This window comes from Ambystoma mexicanum, chromosome 2q (assembly GCF_040938575.1).
Source record: "Ambystoma mexicanum isolate Mex_15411 chromosome 2q, UKY_AmexF1_1, whole genome shotgun sequence".
NCBI classification, from domain to species: Eukaryota; Metazoa; Chordata; class Amphibia; order Caudata; family Ambystomatidae; genus Ambystoma; species Ambystoma mexicanum.
Window position 1 is genome coordinate 412,501,587 of NC_090924.1, and position 20,938 is coordinate 412,522,524.

Sequence of the window (20,938 nt, forward strand, 5' to 3'; positions counted from 1 at the left end):
CAGTCCAATAGCGTGTGGAAATTCACACGCACCACGGGATACAGCGTGTGACCCGCGCACCCCTGGAATCCAGTTCCCAGTCCAATAGCGTGTGGAAATTCACACGCACCACGGGATACAGCGTGTGACCCGCGCACCCCTGGAATCCAGTTCCCAGTCCAATAGCGTGTGGAAATTCACACGCACCACGGGATACTGCGTGTGACCCGCGCACCCCTGGAATCCAGTTCCCAGTCCAATAGCGTGTGGAAATTCACACGCACCACGGGATACAGCGTGTGACCCGCGCACCCCTGGAATCCAGTTCCCAGTCCAATAGCGTGTGGAAATTCACACGCACCACGGGATACAGCGTGTGACCCGCGCACCCCTGGAATCCAGTTCCCAGTCCAATAGCGTGTGGAAATTCACACGCACCACGGGATACAGGTTCGCTGACGTACTTGCGTGTGTAAGTGCCCACGCACCCATTAAATACACGTACATAGGCCAATCGCGTGTACGCGCACTTTTGTCCAATTACACGCGATGACACTCTGACGTGCAGTATCTCCACGTGTGCCCCGTCATCACGTGCTGAGTGGGGAACACCCGTGCGGGTCACGTCACAGACGCGCTTACGCGCAGAGGGACTCTGGTCCAATAGAATCGCGTATGCGTGCTGACGCGCTTACGCGCTAAGGGCCTTTCCTCGGATTTCACGCTGACGTGCAGGATTTTCACGTGCCAAATCACTCCGTATCAAGCTGGCCACGCGAAAACACACGGAAGACCACGCTCCTGCCCAGAAGGCCGAGTTACTGCCCCCCAGTGCCCCGAGCAGCCTCCCACGTGCCATCTGCTGCTGCCTGCCTGCCTGCTGCCACCGTGCCCTGCCATTTGGTGCCTGCACATCAGCCATCTGCAGGGGTCCAGTTGCTGTGTCCACCCCTGCTGGAACTGAAGACTCCCGACTGGGATTACATTGCTCCACAGCCCAGCCCCAGGACCCAGTTGCCCACCCACACCTGCCTCTGGGGTTGCCATGTCGGGCACTTCCACATCTGGCACCAGTGGCAACCCCAGGCCAGAGGGGCAGAGGGGCACCAGCTTCACTGTCACCGAAGTTGGTGTCCTGGTGGAGCATGTCCTGGGGCAGTATGATGCCCTCTTTGGATCGTCCCGCGCCAGCAAGGAAGGACGGCAGAGGATCTGGGCCGACTGTGTGGTTGCCATCAACGCGGAGGGGGTGGCAACCCGCGACGTCCTGAAGATCAAGAAGCGCTGGGAGGACTTGAGGTCCAGGACCCTTGTGAAGGCCCGGCGCCTCGTGGAGGGGGGCCGGGGCCGCATGAGTTCCATCCAGATGAGGGTCCTGGAACGCGTACGCCCAGCGCTCCACGCCCAGATCCTTGAGAGGGAGGCCCGTCTGGAGTTGAGCGGTAAGTGTCCATGCATTACTGTGTGAGACAGGGCATGTTGCGGTGTGCTGGTTCTATGATACTTGCCTGTATGTGTGCCATAGGCCATGTATGCATGTATGTGTGCAGGGACATCATGGTAATGCATGTGTGACCAGTGATGTGTGATGCACATGGTTGTTGCATGTGTTGAAATGCCGCATGGGGAGCCCTATGCAGATTTTGAACATGAGAGCATGCCAGTCTCTGTACCTGGACATGGGTGGGGGTGAGGGATGGGTGCTGATGCCAGGTACATATATGGTAGCCATGTCTGTGTGCCTGACCTGCGTGTCTGTGACTTGTGCATGCCATGGATGCATGACACATGTGTGTGACAATGCACAGATTCAGTAAAGCAGCCAAATTACCCTTGTATCCGCTGTGTTTGGTGTGTTTGGGGCCAGATGGATGTGACTGAGGTGAAGTGTGTGCATGTGATAGGCATGAGCCATGATGCATGTGAGTTACATATCATTGAATGTTTCAAGAGTCCATTGGACATGCATGGAAATGTCCATGGCATGCACCATGCCTGTTACTGTGTGTGTTTTGCCTGGACTGACCCATGTGTTGTGGAGGGACATGATGGAAGTGTACTTTAACAGTGGTGCTCATCTGCTATTGCTTCCTGTCTAGGGGACCATTGTACAGTGCCCTGATGCTTGTTTTCTTTGTCTCCCTCTACGCAGTGGCTAGTGAAGAAGAGGGCGGAGACGGCGCTGTGGAGCAAGGCGGCGGGGATGCCCCCACGGCTGCAGCGGAAGGGGTGGGTGAGCCCCCACAGGGGCCTGCTACGGTGGGAGACGGTGAGGAGCCATCCAGGTTGGTGGTTTGCACAGAGGAGGAGGAGGCCGCCACTGGGGCACACATGGGGCCTGGTGGGGGCATCCCTGCTGGTGCAAGTGGTGCAGTCCAGGGCCAGGGGCAGGAGGCAGCACAGGTCACCGTGGAGGGGCCTGTGCATGTCGCTGTCCCTGACCCTGTGAGTGCACCACCATGCACCAGCAGGGATGCCCCATCCCAGGCCTGTCCGCAGGTAGAGGGGATGTCCATGTCACCTGACTCCCCTCCACCTGCGGACGTGGGAACCCCTGGCCGTGCGGAGAAGGTCCTGATTGGGGTCGCGATGCGCACGGCTGTGATTCGTGATGCCGTGCGTGCTTCCCGGGAGGAGCACGCACGTCATCACGAAGTGCACCGTACCGACGTGGCCCAATTGGGATCGGCCATGTTCGGGGGTTTCCTGCATGTGTTGGCCAATGTGGCGGCCCTCTCCTCCTCTGTGCAGGCTATCCACCAGTCGTTCTCCTTGCCGTCTTCCAGCCCAGATGCCACCAGGGCCCCCTGTGGACCTGCCCCGACCAATGCAGCCAGCTCGGTGGGGATCCCATCCCTGCCACAGTCGGGAGTCAGAGATCCAGCAGGGGTGGACACCACAGCAACTGGACCCCAGCAGATGGAGGATGTGACGGCATCATCGGGCAGGGCACGTGCACGACGGCGTCGGTGGTTTCCAACAGCCTGGATGCCGTCGTGCTGGCACAGGCAGTTGCGTCGGAGGCAGCAGCAGGCTCATTGTGGGAGGCATCATGGCTCGGGGCCATCAACATCAGGGGTGCAGGCATCGGCCGGAGGGCAGGAGAACCCTGGAATGGGAGTGGCTTCCGTGTGGGAGCGGTTGTGCCAGCGCATAGGTGCGGAGCGGCAGCGGGCAGAGGAGGAACGGCTCACGATGGTCAGGGCGGAGGACTCCATGCGGAGGGCGCTGAGGCGGGCTGAGTGCCTCGAGGGTCTTCGCAGGGAGTTTGAGCTTGACACTGCGTTATCCCTGCGGGACCTCGGGGCCAGGGAACATGCCCGCCTCCAAGCCATTGACCAGGAGTTCGATGATGCCCTGGCCCATGACAACAACCAGTGAGCCGTCCGAATAGCCCGCTGCCTTTGTATATAGTTGTATAGTTAGGGTTAGGTTTCCTGTTTTTTTGATTTTTTTTTGGTTGCGATTGGACAATGCACCACTTTTTTGTATATAGTTCAGTTTTTAGTTAGTAGTCATAGTTAGGTTTAATTTGGTTGGGCTCATGGACCCAGGATGATCTTCTTCATGGTTCTTCATTGGCTTATTTTAATTTTTCAGATTATTTTCTTGGACATTCATCTTGTTTTGTTTGATTTGCTTTGTGTTTTTTCTTATTTCATTTCCATTCTACTTGCTGTTCAATACATATTTTTTTTGATTCTTCAATGTGTCGTCTCATCTCATTGCTTTCAGGCATGTCATGTTGGGTGTTTTGTCATTCACTTGCAGCCATTGTGTGTGACAGACATGTGTTCAATTGCATTATATAAATTGGGGGTGTAACATGTAATTGCCTTTGATATGTGGGTGGGTGTGATAGTTGGTTGGGCCTTTTGGCAGGGGAGGATGGGCATTACGGACATGATTGGGGAATGTTGGGACCCAGGTGCAGGGGGGCATGGATTGGACATGGGTGGGGGCCTGCTGGCAGGTGCCCCACAGTGCTGGGGGGGTGGGGGTGGTGGGAGACATGGGTGGGGGCCTGGTGGAGGCTGCCCCTGGTGACTGGGGGGTGGGGGTGCTGGGAGACATGGGTGGGGGCCTGGTGGAGGGTGACCCTGCACTGCTGGGGTGTGGGGGTGGTGGGTGACATGAGTGGGGGCCTGGTGGAGGCTGCCCCTGCACTGCTAGGGTGTGGGGGTGGTGGGTGACATGAGTGGGGGCCTGGTGGAGGGTGCCCCTGGTGGCTGGGGGGTGGGGGTGGTGGGTGACATGAGTGGGGGCCTGGTGGAGGCTGCCCCTGCACTGCTGGGGTGTGGGGGTGGTGGGTGACATGAGTGGGGGCCTGGTGGAGGGTGCCCCTGGTGGCTGGGGTGTGGGGGTGGTGGGAGACATGAGTGGGGGCCTGGTGGAGGGTGACCCTGGTGGCTGGGGGGTGGGGGTGGTGGGAGACATGAGTGGGGGCCTGGTGGAGGGTGACCCTGCACTGCTGGGGTTTGGGGGTGGTGGGAGACATGAGTGGGGGCCTGGTGGAGGGTGACCCTGGTGGCTGGGGGGTGGGGGTGGTGGGTGACATGAGTGGGGGCCTGGTGGAGGCTGCCCCTGCACTGCTGGGGTGCTGGGGGGGTGGGTGACATGAGTGGGGGCCTGGTGGAGGGTGCCCCTGGTGGCTGGGGTGTGGGGGTGGTGGGAGACATGAGTGGGGGCCTGGTGGAGGGTGCCCCTGGTGGCTGGGGGGTGGGGGTGCTGGGAGACATGAGTGGGGGCCTGGTGGAGGGTGCCCCTGGTGGCTGGGGTGTGGGGGTGGTGGGAGACATGAGTGGGGGCCTGGTGGAGGGTGCCCCTGGTGGCTGGGGGGTGGGGGTGCTGGGAGACATGAGTGGGGGCCTGGTGGAGGGTGCCCCTGGTGGCTGGGGGGTGGGGGTGGTGGGTGACATGAGTGGGGGCCTGGTGGAGGGTGCCCCTGGTGGCTGGGGTGTGGGGGTGGTGGGAGATATGAGTGGGGGCCTGGTGGAGGGTGCCCCTGGTGGCTGGGGGGTGGGGGTGCTGGGAGACATGAGTGGGGGCCTGGTGGAGGGTGCCCCTGGTGGCTGGGGGGTGGGGGTGGTGGGTGACATGAGTGGGGGCCTGGTGGAGGGTGCCCCTGGTGGCTGGGGTGTGGGGGTGGTGGGAGACATGAGTGGGGGCCTGGTGGAGGGTGACCCTGGTGGCTGCGGGGTGGGGGTGGTGGGAGACATGAGTGGGGGCCTGGTGGAGGGTGACCCTGCACTGCTGGGGTTTGGGGGTGGTGGGAGACATGGGTGGGGGCCTGGTGGAGGCTGCCCCTGGTGACTGGGGGTGGTGGGGGTGCTGGGAGACATGAGTGGGGGCCTGGTGGAGGGTGCCCCTGGTGGCTGGGGGGTGGGGGTGGTGGGTGACATGAGTGGGGGCCTGGTGGAGGGTGCCCCTGGTGGCTGGGGTGTGGGGGTGGTGGGAGACATGAGTGGGGGCCTGGTGGAGGGTGACGCTGGTGGCTGGGGGGTGGGGGTGGTGGGAGACATGAGTGGGGGCCTGGTGGAGGGTGACCCTGCACTGCTGGGGTGTGGGGGTGGTGGGAGACATGAGTGGGGGCCTGGTGGAGGGTGCCCCTGGTGGCTGGGGGGTGGGGGTGGTGGGAGACATGAGTGGGGGCCTGGTGGAGGGTGACCCTGCACTGCTGGGGTTTGGGGGTGGTGGGAGACATGAGTGGGGGCCTGGTGGAGGGTGCCCCTGGTGGCTGGGGTGTGGGGGTGGTGGGAGACATGAGTGGGGGCCTGGTGGAGGGTGACCCTGGTGGCTGGGGGGTGGGGGTGGTGGGAGACAAGAGTGGGGGCCTGGTGGAGGGTGACCCTGCACTGCTGGGGTTTGGGGGTGGTGGGAGACATGGGTGGGGGCCTGGTGGAGGCTGCCCCTGGTGACTGGGGGGTGGGGGTGCTGGGAGACATGAGTGGGGGCCTGGTGGAGGGTGCCCCTGGTGGCTGCGGGGTGGGGGTGGTGGGAGACATGAGTGGGGGCCTGGTGGAGGGTGACCCTGCACTGCTGGGGTTTGGGGGTGGTGGGAGACATGGGTGGGGGCCTGGTGGAGGCTGCCCCTGGTGACTGGGGGAGTGGGGGTGCTGGGAGACATGAGTGGGGGCCTGGTGGAGGGTGCCCCTGGTGGCTGGGGGGTGGGGGTGGTGGGTGACATGAGTGGGGGCATGGTGGAGGGTGCCCCTGGTGGCTGGGGTGTGGGGGTGGTGGGAGACATGAGTGGGGGCCTGGTGGAGGGTGACCCTGGTGGCTGGGGGGTGGGGGTGGTGGGAGACATGAGTGGGGGCCTGGTGGAGGGTGACCCTGCACTGCTGGGGTGTGGGGGTGGTGGGAGACATGAGTGGGGGCCTGGTGGAGGGTGCCCCTGGTGGCTGGGGGGTGGGGGTGGTGGGAGACATGAGTGGGGGCCTGGTGGAGGGTGACCCTGCACTGCTGGGGTTTGGGGGTGGTGGGAGACATGAGTGGGGGCCTGGTGGAGGGTGCCCCTGGTGGCTGGGGTGTGGGGGTGGTGGGAGACATGAGTGGGGGCCTGGTGGAGGGTGACCCTGGTGGCTGGGGGGTGGGGGTGGTGGGAGACATGAGTGGGGGCCTGGTGGAGGGTGACCCTGCACTGCTGGGTTTTGGGGGTGGTGGGAGACATGGGTGGGGGCCTGGTGGAGGCTGCCCCTGGTGACTGGGGGGGGTGGGGCTGCTGGGAGACATGAGTGGGGGCCTGGTGGAGGGTGCCCCTGGTGGCTGGGGGGTGGGGGTGGTGGGTGACATGAGTGGGGGCCTGGTGGAGGCTGCCCCTGCACTGCTGGGGTGTGGGGGTGGTGGGTGACATGAGTGGGGGTCTGGTGGAGGGTGCCCCTGGTGGCTGGGGTGTGGGGGTGGTGGGAGACATGAGTGGGGGCCTGGTGGAGGGTGCCCCTGGTGGCTGGGGGGTGGGGGTGGTGGGAGACATGAGTGGGGGCCTGGTGGAGGGTGACCCTGCACTGCTGGGGTTTGGGGGTGGTGGGAGACATGAGTGGGGGCCTGGTGGAGGGTGCCCCTGGTGGCTGGGGTGTGGGGGTGGTGGGAGACATGAGTGGGGGCCTGGTGGAGGGTGACCCTGGTGGCTGGGGGGTGGGGGTGGTGGGAGACATGAGTGGGGGCCTGGTGGAGGGTGACCCTGCACTGCTGGGGTGTGGGGGTGGTGGGAGACATGAGTGGGGGCCTGGTGGAGGGTGCCCCTGGTGGCTGGGGGGTGGGGGTGGTGGGAGACATGAGTGGGGGCCTGGTGGAGGGTGACCCTGCACTGCTGGGGTTTGGGGGTGGTGGGAGACATGAGTGGGGGCCTGGTGGAGGGTGCCCCTGGTGGCTGGGGGGTGGGGGTGGTGGGTGACATGAGTGGGGGCCTGGTGGAGGGTGCCCCTGGTGGCTGGGGTGTGGGGGTGGTGGGAGACATGAGTGGGGGCCTGGTGGAGGGTGACCCTGGTGGCTGCGGGTTTGGGGGTGGTGGGAGACATGAGTGGGGGCCTGGTGGAGGGTGCACCTGGTGGCTGGGGGGTGGTGGGTGACATGAGTGGGGGCCTGGTGGAGGCTGCCCCTGGTGGCTGGGGGGTGGGGGTGGTGGGTGACATGAGTGGGGGCCTGGTGGAGGGTGCCCCTGGTGGCTGGGGTGTGGGGGTGGTGGGTGACATGAGTGGGGGCCTGGTGGAGGGTGCCCCTGGTGGCTGGGGGGTGGGGGTGGTGGGAGACATGAGTGGGGGCCTGGTGGAGGGTGACCCTGCACTGCTGGGGTGTGGGGGTGGTGAGTGACATGAGTGGGGGCCTGGTGGAGGGTGCCCCTGGTGGCTGGGGTGTGGGGGTGGTGGGAGACATGAGTGGGGGCCTGGTGGAGGGTGACCCTGGGGGGTGGGGGTGGTGGGAGACATGAGTGGGGGCCTGGTGGAGGGTGACCCTGCACTGCTGGGGTGTGGGGGTGGTGGGAGACATGAGTGGGGGCCTGGTGGAGGGTGCCCCTGGTGGCTGGGGGGTGGGGGTGGTGGGAGACATGAGTGGGGGCCTGGTGGAGGGTGACCCTGCACTGCTGGGGTGTGGGGGTGGTGGGAGACATGAGTGGGGGCCTGGTGGAGGGTGCCCCTGGTGGCTGGGGGGTGGGGGTGGTGGGAGACATGAGTGGGGGCCTGGTGGAGGGTGACCCTGCACTGCTGGGGTGTGGGGGTGATGGGAGACATGAGTGGGGGCCTGGTGGAGGGTGCCCCTGGTGGCTGGGGGGTGGGGGTGGTGGGAGATGAACTTCCCGCGCACCCCTGAAATACACGCGCCCAGGCTATTCGCGTGTGGAACTTCCCGCGCACCCCTGAAATACACGCGCCCAGGCTATTCGCGTGTGGAACTTCCCGCGCACCCCTGAAATACACGCGCCCAGGCTATTCGCGTGTGGAACTTCCCGCGCACCCCTGAAATACACGCGCCCCCAGGCTATTCGCGTGTGGAACTTCCCGCGCACCCCTGAAATACACGCGCCCAGGCTATTCGCGTGTGGAACTTCCCGCGCACCCCTGAAATACACGCGCCCAGGCTATTCGCGTGTGGAACTTCCCGCGCACCCCTGAAATACACGCGCCCAGGCTATTCGCGTGTGGAACTTCCCGCGCACCCCTGAAATACACGCGCCCAGGCTATTCGCGTGTGGAACTTCACGCGCACCCCTGGAATACACGCGCCCCCAGGCTATTCACGTGTGGAACTTCCCGCGCACCCCTGAAATACACGCGCCCAGGCTATTCGCGTGTGGAACTTCACGCGCACCCCTGGAATACACGTAGCCCGCTCCCCCAGGCCCGATCGCGTGAGGAACTTCACGCGAACCCCTGTAATACACGTAGCCCGCTACCCCAGGCCCGATCGCGTGTGAAACTTCACGCGAACCCCTGAAATACACGTAGCACGCTCCCCCAGGCCCGATCGCGTGAGGAACTTCACGCGAACCCCTGTAATACACGTAGCCCGCTCCCCCAGACCCGATCGCGTGTGAAACTTCACGCGAACCCCTGAAATACACGTAGCCCGCTCCCCCAGGCCCGATTGCGTGAATGACTTCACGCGAACCCCTGTGATGCACGTACCCTGCTGAAATCGCGTGTTAGACTTCCCGCGCACCCCGGTATACACGCACACGTATTTTTTGTCAGCGGGTGTCCGTGTTTGTGGGTACCCCTTTGCACGTCATTTTTCCTGGAGGGCCACAGTATGGGACATTCATCATGGCAGTATATAGGTGCTATTTGTTGGCGCACCTTTTGGCGCACATTTCTTACAGCCGCAGAGACGCTACCGCCTGCTTTCTTGTGGCGGTCGTGTTTGTGCCTGTGCGCTGGCTTGAGCGTGCGCTTTTTTGCCCTATTCTATTCCATGAATACGTGTTGTAGGCGAGCGTGTGGGCGTTCCGCGCACTTGTGCCCTGTACTTCCCCCATGACGCCCACGTTTTGGCAAGTTGTTCCCCATTCCGAGTGTTACGCCCGTGTTCCGCCTACTTTTGTTGCGTGCGCCGCGCTATGTGCGAATTTCGCTGTGGCCTGTGCGATTTTCGCTGTGACCTGGCGCACGCTGTTAGATGGCCTGCGCGCCAACGGGCGCCGCGCACTTTTTTATCGCACATCCGCTGGTTTTCTCGCGCACGGCCTTCCATGAATCGACGTGCGCTGCTTTTCGTGCGATTTTCGCAATTGCACTGCGATTTTCGCTATTCCACTGCGATTCGCACGTTTTTGCCCACTTGCGCCGCGCTAATTATTCCATGAATCGGCCTGTATATGTGTTGTCAGGATTGCCAGAGTTAGAGAAAATTGTTCTCTGCGTACATACATATCTTTGAAGAGAAGGAATCTAGCTGTTGAGCGTCCTATCCTTTTTACTTCTGAACGTTTGTCAAAGAGTATATTGACAAACTAAATGTTGTTGTCGCGTGGGTATGTTTGAAAGCCAACAACTGTACCCAATGCTCCATTAACTAGTCCTTGGTCCACGTCAAGGTTACGTTTAAGCATTACTCTGCAATTTAAGGATAATTTTAATATCTTTTCTAAGCCTGCTGTGTTTGAGATTGATTTTTCTAAACTATTTAGTCTTGTTGTGGCTTGGTCACACATGGGTAGTGTCATACATGTACATCTAGTTTGTCTGTGGCGCTAATTTCCATGATTGGTTGCATTTCTTTACTTAGCATGATTTCATTGAATTTAAAACAGCTTGCAAGAGTCAGCATTAAGGCCATACATTTGACATTTTTGTGGGCTAATTGTTCCATAACATCTGTAGCACATGCATTATCGCCATAAAGTGCATTAATGTGCCGGGTTTTCAATATTGCTTCTGCTTCTTTAGAAAGTATACCAACTCTGATACTTTTTAAAATGTTGGCATAAGTGAGATCTGCAGATTGCCGCATGCTTTCTGTTAATTCTCTGCATTGGAAATGTTGCCAAAGGTTGACATTTCCAATGCTGCCATCGGTTTTACGGCAGAGTTTGTGTCCTAATGTTTTAAAAATAGGCTCACCTTTTACTGGTGTTAATTGAAGCATATCTCCAAAAACAATAATGTGTTTTCCTGCAAAGAGCTCTTCATAGTCTGTTTTGAGTACTTCTTGTAATCTGAGGTGAATCAAAGCTAACATCAGGTTGGAGACCATGCTCACTTCATCTATTAGTAGCATTTTCATTTGTTTCAATACTCTGCGTAATTCCATTGCAGATTCTGCAGAAAGTTTGTAATAGTCTAATTTGTTCTGGTGTTCTACTGGTAATGGTAGTAATCGGTGTAATGTGACACCACCTATGTTGTAGGCAGCTAAACCTGTGGGGGCATTGACAACAGCTGACAGTTTGTTGTTTGTCAATTGTTGAAGGAACTTACTAATGATTTTGATTAGGAATGTTTTGCCAGAACCAGCTTCGCCACTGACGTACAGTAGTATAGGTTTATAATTATGGCCGGAACATTCTTTATTTTCATGTTTTACACCATGTGCAATTTGTTTTGTTACTTCTTGAAAAATGGTACTTTGCTCATTGTTTAGTTTTGATTGTAGTATAGTTAAGTCTTCCTTATCTTCATACTGACACATGGTGTTTTCTACTTCTATCATAGCTAATTCTGCCTCATTTATTATTAGTGGTTCTCCCAGTGGTTCTTGGCTTCCTGTTACAGAAGGTTGACGACTGTCAGGAGTGTCCTTATCTAGTTGGTATGGGAGTTGGGCTGGGAGTTCTTCTTTGTGTTGCTGTTCATTGTGCAACATTGTTTTGTACTGTGTAAAGTTTACATCAGTTATAGTGCTTTCATTTGCTTTGAAAGCATCCTCATGTGAGTCATATGAGTCATAGTTATCTAGTAATTGTTCTTCTTTTCTCCATGGTTTGAAGAGTTGTAGCAGGGACATGTAATATACTTCTTTATGTTGAGGAGTCTTTAATGACAATTTGATATGATTAATTAAATTTGGTTTAGTGAGTTTAACTAAGCTGCCTTCACAGTTTGTCACTCTATATTTACTCTATATTTACCTTTCTTTTCATCAGGTTTCATATTATTTTTGTATGTGTAGTTTTGGGCTATGTGGTATAGACACATGTTTTCCAAAGTATTAATTCTGTTTGGGTAGTATGTGTCTAATAAATTGTTTTTTAAAATGTCTTGGCTGTTGGGATCATGTTTGGCTATTGTTTCTATATCTTCATATGATTTTAGAACTCTTTTTCTAGATTTAGCTGGGCCAAGACTTAGCCATACTATATTTTCAGATTTACCATACAATGAAGTACCAGTTAAACGATCAGCTGCTTCATATGATCCACATTCTCTATGGGTGAGCACTTGTATGCCCAAACTGTATAATTTCTGAGATACTGTTGTATCTGATGACAGGTCATTCCAGAGGTCTTGGAGCTCTGTCTTTTCTGCTTTAGTTAAGTATGCTGTGACATATCGTGCAACTGCAGTAGAATTGTCTGCAATGTACTGCACATCTATGTTTGCATTCCATAAGTGGGCAATGATTGCATTATAATCATTGATATATTTTTCTTCTTCTTTTCTTTTTATGTAATATGTATTTTTATGTGACTTACCTTTAACACTATGGCCCTCATTACGACCCTGGCGGAGTGGGTTTACGCCAGCGGTATTCGCGGCGGACCCGTCCGCCCTACTACGAGTTCCCGTAGCGCCATGGAGCGGTTTCCGCCTGGTTTTTCCGGGCGGAGAAATCCATGGCGCTACGGGACCTTGTTGTTAATTACGCCACCGTATTTTACGGTGGCGTAATTAACGCCTTCCCCACTCCCATTATACCCTATGGGGCAAAAATGGGAATGGGGAAGGGTAAAATGGGGAATGGGGATTTACCGCCCCGTCAAGGTCGGAATGGGGCGGTAAATCCGCCAACCCCCATGGCGGTATCGGCAGCTTTCCGCCGTGCTCCATGGTGCATTTTGCACCACGATTTCCGCCAGGGTCGTAATGAGGGCCTATGTCTAACTGAAGACATGAGGTTGTTCACTTGACCTGTATTTGTAACTGGTCTAGGGAAACCAAATCGGCATTTGGTGTAGTATTTCCCTTTGTTTTTGTATTTGCGACGACAATATTTTCCACATTTGTGTCTTTGAAATTGTAAAATGTGTGCATGAAGATCACTATTTGTGGCTTCTGATGGAATTTAACAAGTGACATATTTTTCAATAAACTGTAAAACAGTGGCACCAAATTTAGGAGCATCTTTAATCCATAAAAGCATGTGGATATGTGGTGCTCCTCTGGCTTGGTATTCTTTTGTCCAAAAGAAGTGTTGCACTTCTCCAAGGGGAGGAACAGTTTTATTACAAATAAAATGTAGCATAGCAATGAAGCGATGGTGAAAATATCTTGAAACATTAACAGGATCCAAAGAACAAGGTTCTCCAGGTGTTATTATATCTATGTTTGTTTTGTTTTTATTTGATATGCGTAGGAAATCATGTAAATCTTCCCATGGATATTCTGCACAACTTAATGTAACAAACCAAGTGGGTGGGCCAAGGTTTCTGATCATACAACATACATCTCCATGACGTCGAAACCAGTACTCTTTAGTACCACGCATATTTGCTAATAGATTTGTAATATTTGATTGTAAAACCTCATCCTTTTGTTGCACTTTTTCTAATAATTGTGTAGCTGTCATATTTTGAAAGTGTGATCCTGATTTTAATATGTGTGCAACTCCGTGACATAAAGTTGCTAGTTCACTTTCAAAGAGTAGGTGGAATATGTATTCCATATTTTGTCTAAATCATCCGTAATGAGCGGTATTCTGAAGCTGATATTTGTATAGGTCTAACATCATACCTTCCTCCTTTGCCAGTAGGAAAGAGTAGAGGAAAAGCAGGTGCTTCTATACTTTTTTCCCATATGCTGATTGGCGATCCTTTTGTTTGACGCATTTGGTAAGTTTCCAGTACATCTTCTACAGTGTCATTACAGTGCAAAGGATGAATTGTATAATGGTCTAAAGTATTTGATATTGTAGCAGGATCTAGTAGCTCAAATTGACCAGCTTCTTGTGTTTCTTGAATTATTTCAATTGTATCTTTCAAGTTTTCTTCAATATTAATTTCTTTGTAATATTCATTATTCTCTTTAAGATATTGGAAGGCTTGTCTAACTTTATATAAATCTAACAGCTGTTGCCATATTTTTTTGTATTTTGTAGGTACCCCATTTACTAAGATAATTAAAGATTGCTGCATTGGACGTTGCACTCCTAGAGTATGCACATTTTCTTTTAGATCTAATTGTGAATAAACTACTTTTCCACAAATGTCTTTTACCAATTCAGAGGGAGGTAATTTTGCTGTTTTTGGTTGAAGGCGTATTATTGCTTGAAATGGGTGCACTGTTTGAATTATGATGCTCTCATATAAATTAAGTTGTTGTAGGCGTTTTGGTACTGGTTATAATTCCAAATTATTTGTGATAGCACGTGAAGGAGTTTGGTTGTTGTCAAGTTTTGTAGTGCAGTAACTGCAAAGTATTAAGGGCTCAGTTATTTCGTATTTGTTTTCTGCTACAAGGTAGAGAGCTAATTCAAACCATTTAGAATCTTCATTGTCTTCTATTTTGTATGATAGGTCTATAGTTTTTGTGTTACTTTTACAAAAAGTTCTATGGCAACATACACATACATGGTTTGGTACTTTAGCTGATGTACTTTTAAATTTTAGTATTTCTTTTTTGTATGTGTTTAGCAAAAGGTTGCCATGTGTAGAATTGTTGCTTAATTGGTTTAAAGCTATTTCATTCTGTAAATGGCTTTCACTTCCAAAATATTTCTTCTGGATATAGTGAATTTCTTCAAGTAGGTCTTTTGCTGTACCATGTAGAAGGATGTTATTTAACTTTGCTAGTGCTAAAGCAGGACTTTTAGCATAGTACAGTTTATAGACTAGATTTCTTATAGTTGAATGATGTGTTGATATCCTTTTGATATCATGGAAAATGGTTTTACAAGTAGGTCCTGTAATGCAGGCCAATGAATGTCCTTGTAGTCCTGTGTACTTGCGCACTGGACAGGTATCCATATTTTGCAGTAATTTAATTTTGATTTTGTCTTTGCTTTTTACATATTTATTGAGGAATTGGCGTAAAGATTTGAAACATTGTTTGGGAATGTTACACATTGATGTGCATGGCCATTTGTACAATAGACGTTCTGATTCAGTTGAATGGAGGGGTTATTCTAAGTTTTCAGGGCATATTTTTGTAAGGAGTACTTCTTGTTCCATTATGGTATTATTCACTTTTTCATAACCTCGACCACTGCTATGTATGGCAATTATATTTGTTTGCTTTTGTTTGTACGCTTCTTCATTAAAATATGGTTCTGTGCTCGTAGTGTGATTCCATTCACCTCCGCAGATACTTTAGAAGTTCTTTCTGTTGACATTTCACTTATTGAGAAGTCTTTTTTGTAATTTAGTTATTAGTTTTGTTAGTGGTTTCATTTTGTTTAACAGTAAAATAAATAACTTTCTTGTCAGAAGAATTGCACTGTCCATCAACGCTTCTAAGATTAATTTCCTACAATAGGTTTTAAGCATTGAACCTGATTTCTCTCCTGTTTTTATAAGATTTTGAAGGACTTTGTGACGGTACATTTTGGCTAAACTACTTTTCTTGGTATGCTTACTTTGCACTATATTAAAATTTGAAGAAGTAGTTGTATCTGTAGTGATAGCTGATTTTCTGCTAATTGTTTTTTGGTTTGTTTTACATTTTGATAGAGGAGGCAAAGTTTTTGTACTTGAAACTTCTTGTGTGTCACTAAATGACTGTATTAGCTGTTTTGTTTCAACTTTTGTTTATAAATTCTGCTAGAGATGGATGCTTATGTTGGACACTTTTATTTTCATTTGCTCTACTTTGCGTTGCTTTCTACGGACTTGACTTTTGGTAGGCATTCTTTAGGGTCTGTTGAAAAAAATAAAGAAGACATGGGTTGGGTGTAATGGAATGTATGTGTGCTGTGTGCATGAGTGTTTGAGTAAGATGATAAAGATGTATGTAATGGTGTGTGATTGTGCATTGGGAACTACAACTAGTAGGGATAGCTATTCTTGAATTTATCTGTTACTAAACTGGGGTTCAGATGACAAAAAAAAGTAAGCTAGTGGTGTGGAAAAGTACAAATAGTAAATCTAATGTATACAATTAAAACAGTTGTTTGTTCTATAATATGAAAATTGTAGCGGTTCAGTTGGGTAATTTGTGTGTCCAAAAATAGGAATGTGTGGGCCATTCTGGCTGTAAATCGCTGTTTAAGACATGGGGATTTTTGGACAAAATGGTACACAATCTCTATTTTTAGGCACCGAAATAGCTTGTATTAACGTTATACTTATGTTTGATTAATAATACAAATATTATGGGGATATTCTACTTACTTTTTTTCTTAAATTAACAGGTAACTTCTTAGTTCTTCTATGTTCTTCGAATTCGGCTGCTTCTTTTCAATAGACTGGTCTTCACTGCAATTGTAAAAGCTTCAAATTAGTAACTTTGTTTGTATATAGCGCTGTTTTTAATTTACATATTGATTTTTTTAATTGAAATCCTCAGTGCCTTCTTTAAAACCATTAAACTAATTTATTTACATAAGATACATTGCATCAATTCATCAGTGATGTCATCAATGACATTTGTGATGTCATCTTTGATGTCCTGGGTGTTTGTCTTAGCAGTGCACGGTGGTGGCGCGAGTTATGGTTGCTTAGCTTACCATAACTGGCGAATTTCAAGGGTTTTTTGGTTTTACTTGGAACCATAATGTCCCTTTAACAAAGTTTTTTCACTGAATTTCATAGGTTTTTAGTAGCGCAACTTAACCATAACGTCCCTTTAACAACGTTTTTCACTGAATTTCATAGGTTTTTAGTAGCGCAACTTAACCATAACGTCCCTTTAACAATGTTTTTTCACTGAATATATATATATATATATATATATATATATATATATATACAAACAAATGGGGGGAAACAAACAGACTTTTGGTGGTCGGACTTTTCAACTCGGTCATTTCACGCAGATCCAAAAGGAACAGCTCAGCAGCAGAAAAAAACAAAGAATCAAGCAAACACCAAATGACAGTGAAACTCCTCCTTGAAATTCGTTTGATTCATAAATTCAACAGAAGAAGTGGAGAGGGATTAGCAATCAAAGAACAAATTCAACAAGGGATGCAATTTGAGCGATATCACTCCTATATTCAAAATGACAAAAAAGGGGAAAGTAATGTCTAAGACAATCCCAATGTAAATCAGGGATCAGAAGATCAATCATTGGTAATCCGTGATCAGAATGAGCCTCTCCTATCACAGGGGGAGCAACCTTTAATCTCTCAGGCCACAGGAATAGTACCAGAAGTAATCTCTTTGTTTGAGGCAGTGGTGGAACAGGAATTGACCTGTTTAAGAGCACTTGATCAATCCGTAAACTCTCAGGTTTCACAGACAGATCAAAGCAAGGGATTTGAATCATGCCTGTTAAATGAACTACTAGACACCTACCACAGGACATCATGAAGGGTCCTAGAAGTTTTAATCAGGACTATCCAGAGCGTTCAATTATTTCCCAAGCTTTGCAGATGGAGACCAACAAAGAGCTAACGTTTAGGTATACCACAACGAACTTTGGCACAGGGTTTTTCGAGGGGTCAATATCCTATAAAACAGGCGCTGCAACAATCCAACAACAATCCAGACCCACTGATAGCATGACTGGCTACTACTTAGTGCCAGAGTGGCAATCTAAGCAAGATTGCAGCTGGACAAGATGTGCCAACTAAAGCTTAAATGACAGTGTGGAGATGGATAAGAAGCTGTATGCATTCTTGTGACATTGCAGCAGTTGATTTTTTGATGCCAAAAGGGTTGATATTGTGGCCTTAACTGTTTCTCTGCATTGGATGATTCATTGTAGATATTAATTGTGATTCCTACCCTTTGACTATTTCCTGTAAGGTGGGGCATAGCGCGTCCAGAATAGTTTTTTTGCCAATGTCAGTGTGACGGGTGATGACTGGACCTGGCTGACCATTGCTCCCACAAAAACGGGGGCCAAGGAAGGGCGGAAAATACCTGTTTTTTAGCATTTGTACATGGAAATCGAGAGGGTTCAATCATCTGATTGAAGACCTAGGGATTTCTGCTAATTTAACCATTAACGAAATTGTCCCTTTTCAAGAAACCTTCCTTTTGGAGGGAGTTACTTGGGACGCCTACCATATCTCAACCCAGAATGACATGGCACTGGGCGAGAAGTAAAGGTGGATTGATAGTCGAATTAAAGATCACCTGTACCCAAGAAGTTAGTATATGGGATATGGAGCTCAAGGGTTTTCTAGTAGTTCAAATTAGATTAAGGAACAGCTGAGAAAATATATTAGTAATCAATATCTATTGCAATTACCAGGCAGTATCCTGCGATAGCATACTGGATTCATTGCAGAGATGCTGTTGTTTTGGTTTGATGGAGGGAATCATGGGGAGGTCATCATTGCAGGTGATTTTAATGTTGGTTTTGCTGGGAAACAGGGAAAACTTTGCCCGGCTGTGGAAAACTGAATATGAATATCATCCTCAGAGAAAAACGGCACCTGCGCAAAGTTTTTCAAAGATTGGAACTTGTTTATAATACATGACCATAAAGACCTCCCGGGAGTGAAATTGAATACCTGGCATTGTAATAACTCTGCATCTAGAATAGATTTCATTGTAACTACCAATTAACTTTGGCATTGTTTGATTCTGTTCAACCAAGTCACAGGAGTGCTGAGTGATCCTCATCAAGTGATGGTGGAATGTAGTGCTTACTGGGGAACCGGACCAATTCTGAGTCATAATGATCTTTTGGTACCCCGTGGCAAGCATCGAGTAATATGGTCTGCCATACTAAGTACATTTAATAAAAATATCTGCAATGCCATCATATCCCGATATCCTAGAGAGGTAGCAGACATTTGCATGCCACAAGCATTTTTGATTCTCATAAAGAAAACCAAATCTATAAGAAGGCCACATGTAATCATGGGAAGACCAGGCATTGGCATTTTAATGAAGGGATTCAGATCTAAAATCATTTATTGTGGTGGACCATAAAAGATGCGAGAGTGAGTACTCTAGGGGAACAAACGAAATGGGAAGCCATTAGGAAAGCAGAACAAAAACAGACAAATAAAGTAAAATCTATGTGCTGCCGGTTGCATCAGTTTATGGGAGAGATCATGATGGCAAGTATTGCCTCAAAAAAATGATGTGAACTATTGAAAAATAGTAAACAGTGAGGACACATTTTCGATCACAATCACAATCGAATCTCATATTAGAAGCTACATGCTCCTCCCATTTTGGGGAATTATACTCTACACCTAGTGGAAATGATTTGAGCATATCTGTAGTGAACAAATATGATTGTTTTTTTCATTTTAGTTTCACACAAGTTACAGATTTTGATGCCTTTTATTGGACTACCTGAAAAATATATGCAGAGATGAAACAAAACATTCAGCCTGATTCATGGAATTTATTTATTTATTGATTAGATATACATATAGCCATTTGGCTTTGTATAACACATTAACAAAACAACATAAATACACACAATCTAAAAACATATTCCATTTTCACATGTGCTATACAATGCAGTTTAAAATTGCCACAATTTTCAAATAAAATACCACCATAGAATATATCAAGTTAATATCATTGCCTCGCATAAAATTCATCCATTGCTCAGAGATCTCAGTCATCACTGTGTCATTGTTAGAAGATTTAAAACATGTAGTTCTCAGATCATTTAGACTTTCACAGCACATGATTAGATGATGAAGGGACTCAACTACATTTACTCCACATAGGCGACAATACTTCAACATATGTGTGGAACCAATGTTCGCACAATTTGTTTCTAGTGCATCAGTCACATTAAATTTCATCATTAGGTAGGTGCGAATTATGCCAGCATTGGGATAAGCAAGGATTTAAGAGGGAGACAACACTCTACTCATATATTCATTAAGAAACCTGCCACTATGCTTTTTAGATGCTAAGTTTACAATATTTTGTTCATGGCAATAGTCCTGCACCTTGACCTTAAGTCTCATTTTTAAAGATAGTAGAGAAAGAGTGCCTGGATCAGACCCATTAGTCCATGTACAGTGTAGTCTTTGAATGATACCAATGGTACCAATCAGCACATTACCTTCCAGACTAAGATATGCTTTTACAAATGGCACAAAGATACTTTCAGTGCGCAGTGTTGCGGCTTTCTCATAGGATAGAACACATTGGCAGATATATGCATACAAATAACTTTTGATGTTGAATTCCAAATACAGATATTCCACACTCACTCTCGGAGGGAGACGTAGTAATTTTCTTAAGAGAATAGACTCAAAGACCACACTACGTTTGACAAACTTATGCCCCCAAATATCCACAGCATAGAGCAGCATTGATCTTATTTTTGCAAGGTAAATGTTGAGAACTGCAATGACCGAATAACAGCAATTGCGACCAATAAAAACACTCAAAGCGTTTGCAGCCACAGTACATCTGCTCTCGATAGATGACCACTGTTCCTCCCAATTCAACTTTTCATCAATAACAACTCCCAGATATTTATATGATTTGACCTGTTCCACTTTTTTGCTTTCCAAGCTCCATGAGTATTTCTTCGGTCTGCATTTATTAGAGAAGACCATTATCTTGCTCTTATCGATGTTAATGGTTAAACCATTCTCAGCAGTGTAGATAGCCAAAGAGTCAAGCATATGCTGGAGGCCCGCCGGGGTATAATCTAACAATAGCAGGTCGTCAGCATAGGCAAGCCATCCAATAGTTACTCCATTAACTCTCACGGGGTTAGCTTCTGGGATAGAGAATGCATTCATCATATCTGATAGATACAGATTAAAAAGGATGGGAGCCTGTTTGAAGTATGGGGATTTTCGGGCAGAAAGGCGCGCAAATCTGCGTTTCTCACGCAAATAATTCCATGAATCAGGCAGATTAGCTGTTGCCTGGAATTGATTTCTTATCTAAAAGGCCATTAATACACCTGGAAGTAGGCGACACAAGGGGTTGAAAACAGTTCACATTCTGAGAGTTGCATTTAACAGAAAAATCGAGGAAGAAAAGCAGATTCTATGACAAGACTGGAGGCGAGCATTATGCTTCAACCTCTTTAATTTACCACTCTTCAGCAGTTTCAACAAAACTCAAAAACCATAACAAAACACTGAAAACAGTCTGAACAGACTACTTTTCTTCTTTTGAGCTACAATCCCCATAGTCTCTCTAGTCCATCTCACTCCATGCTCAGCTATGACCACATCCTGTTCCTGAGCTCCTCCTCTTCTTTTA

General features: G+C 49.4%; 1 protein-coding gene across 1 annotated transcript in view; it reads right to left on the reverse strand.

Moving 5' to 3' along the window:
- Window positions 1-20,469, reverse strand: part of LOC138568721 (vomeronasal type-2 receptor 26-like) — a 130,066-nt gene extending 109,597 nt beyond the window's left edge. The window contains exon 1 of the mRNA XM_069646504.1: window positions 19,927-20,469. Coding sequence (XP_069502605.1) covers window positions 19,927-20,469 — 543 coding nt within the window. The remainder of the gene's footprint in view (window positions 1-19,926) is intronic.
- Between the last annotated feature and the right edge of the window lie 469 nt (window positions 20,470-20,938).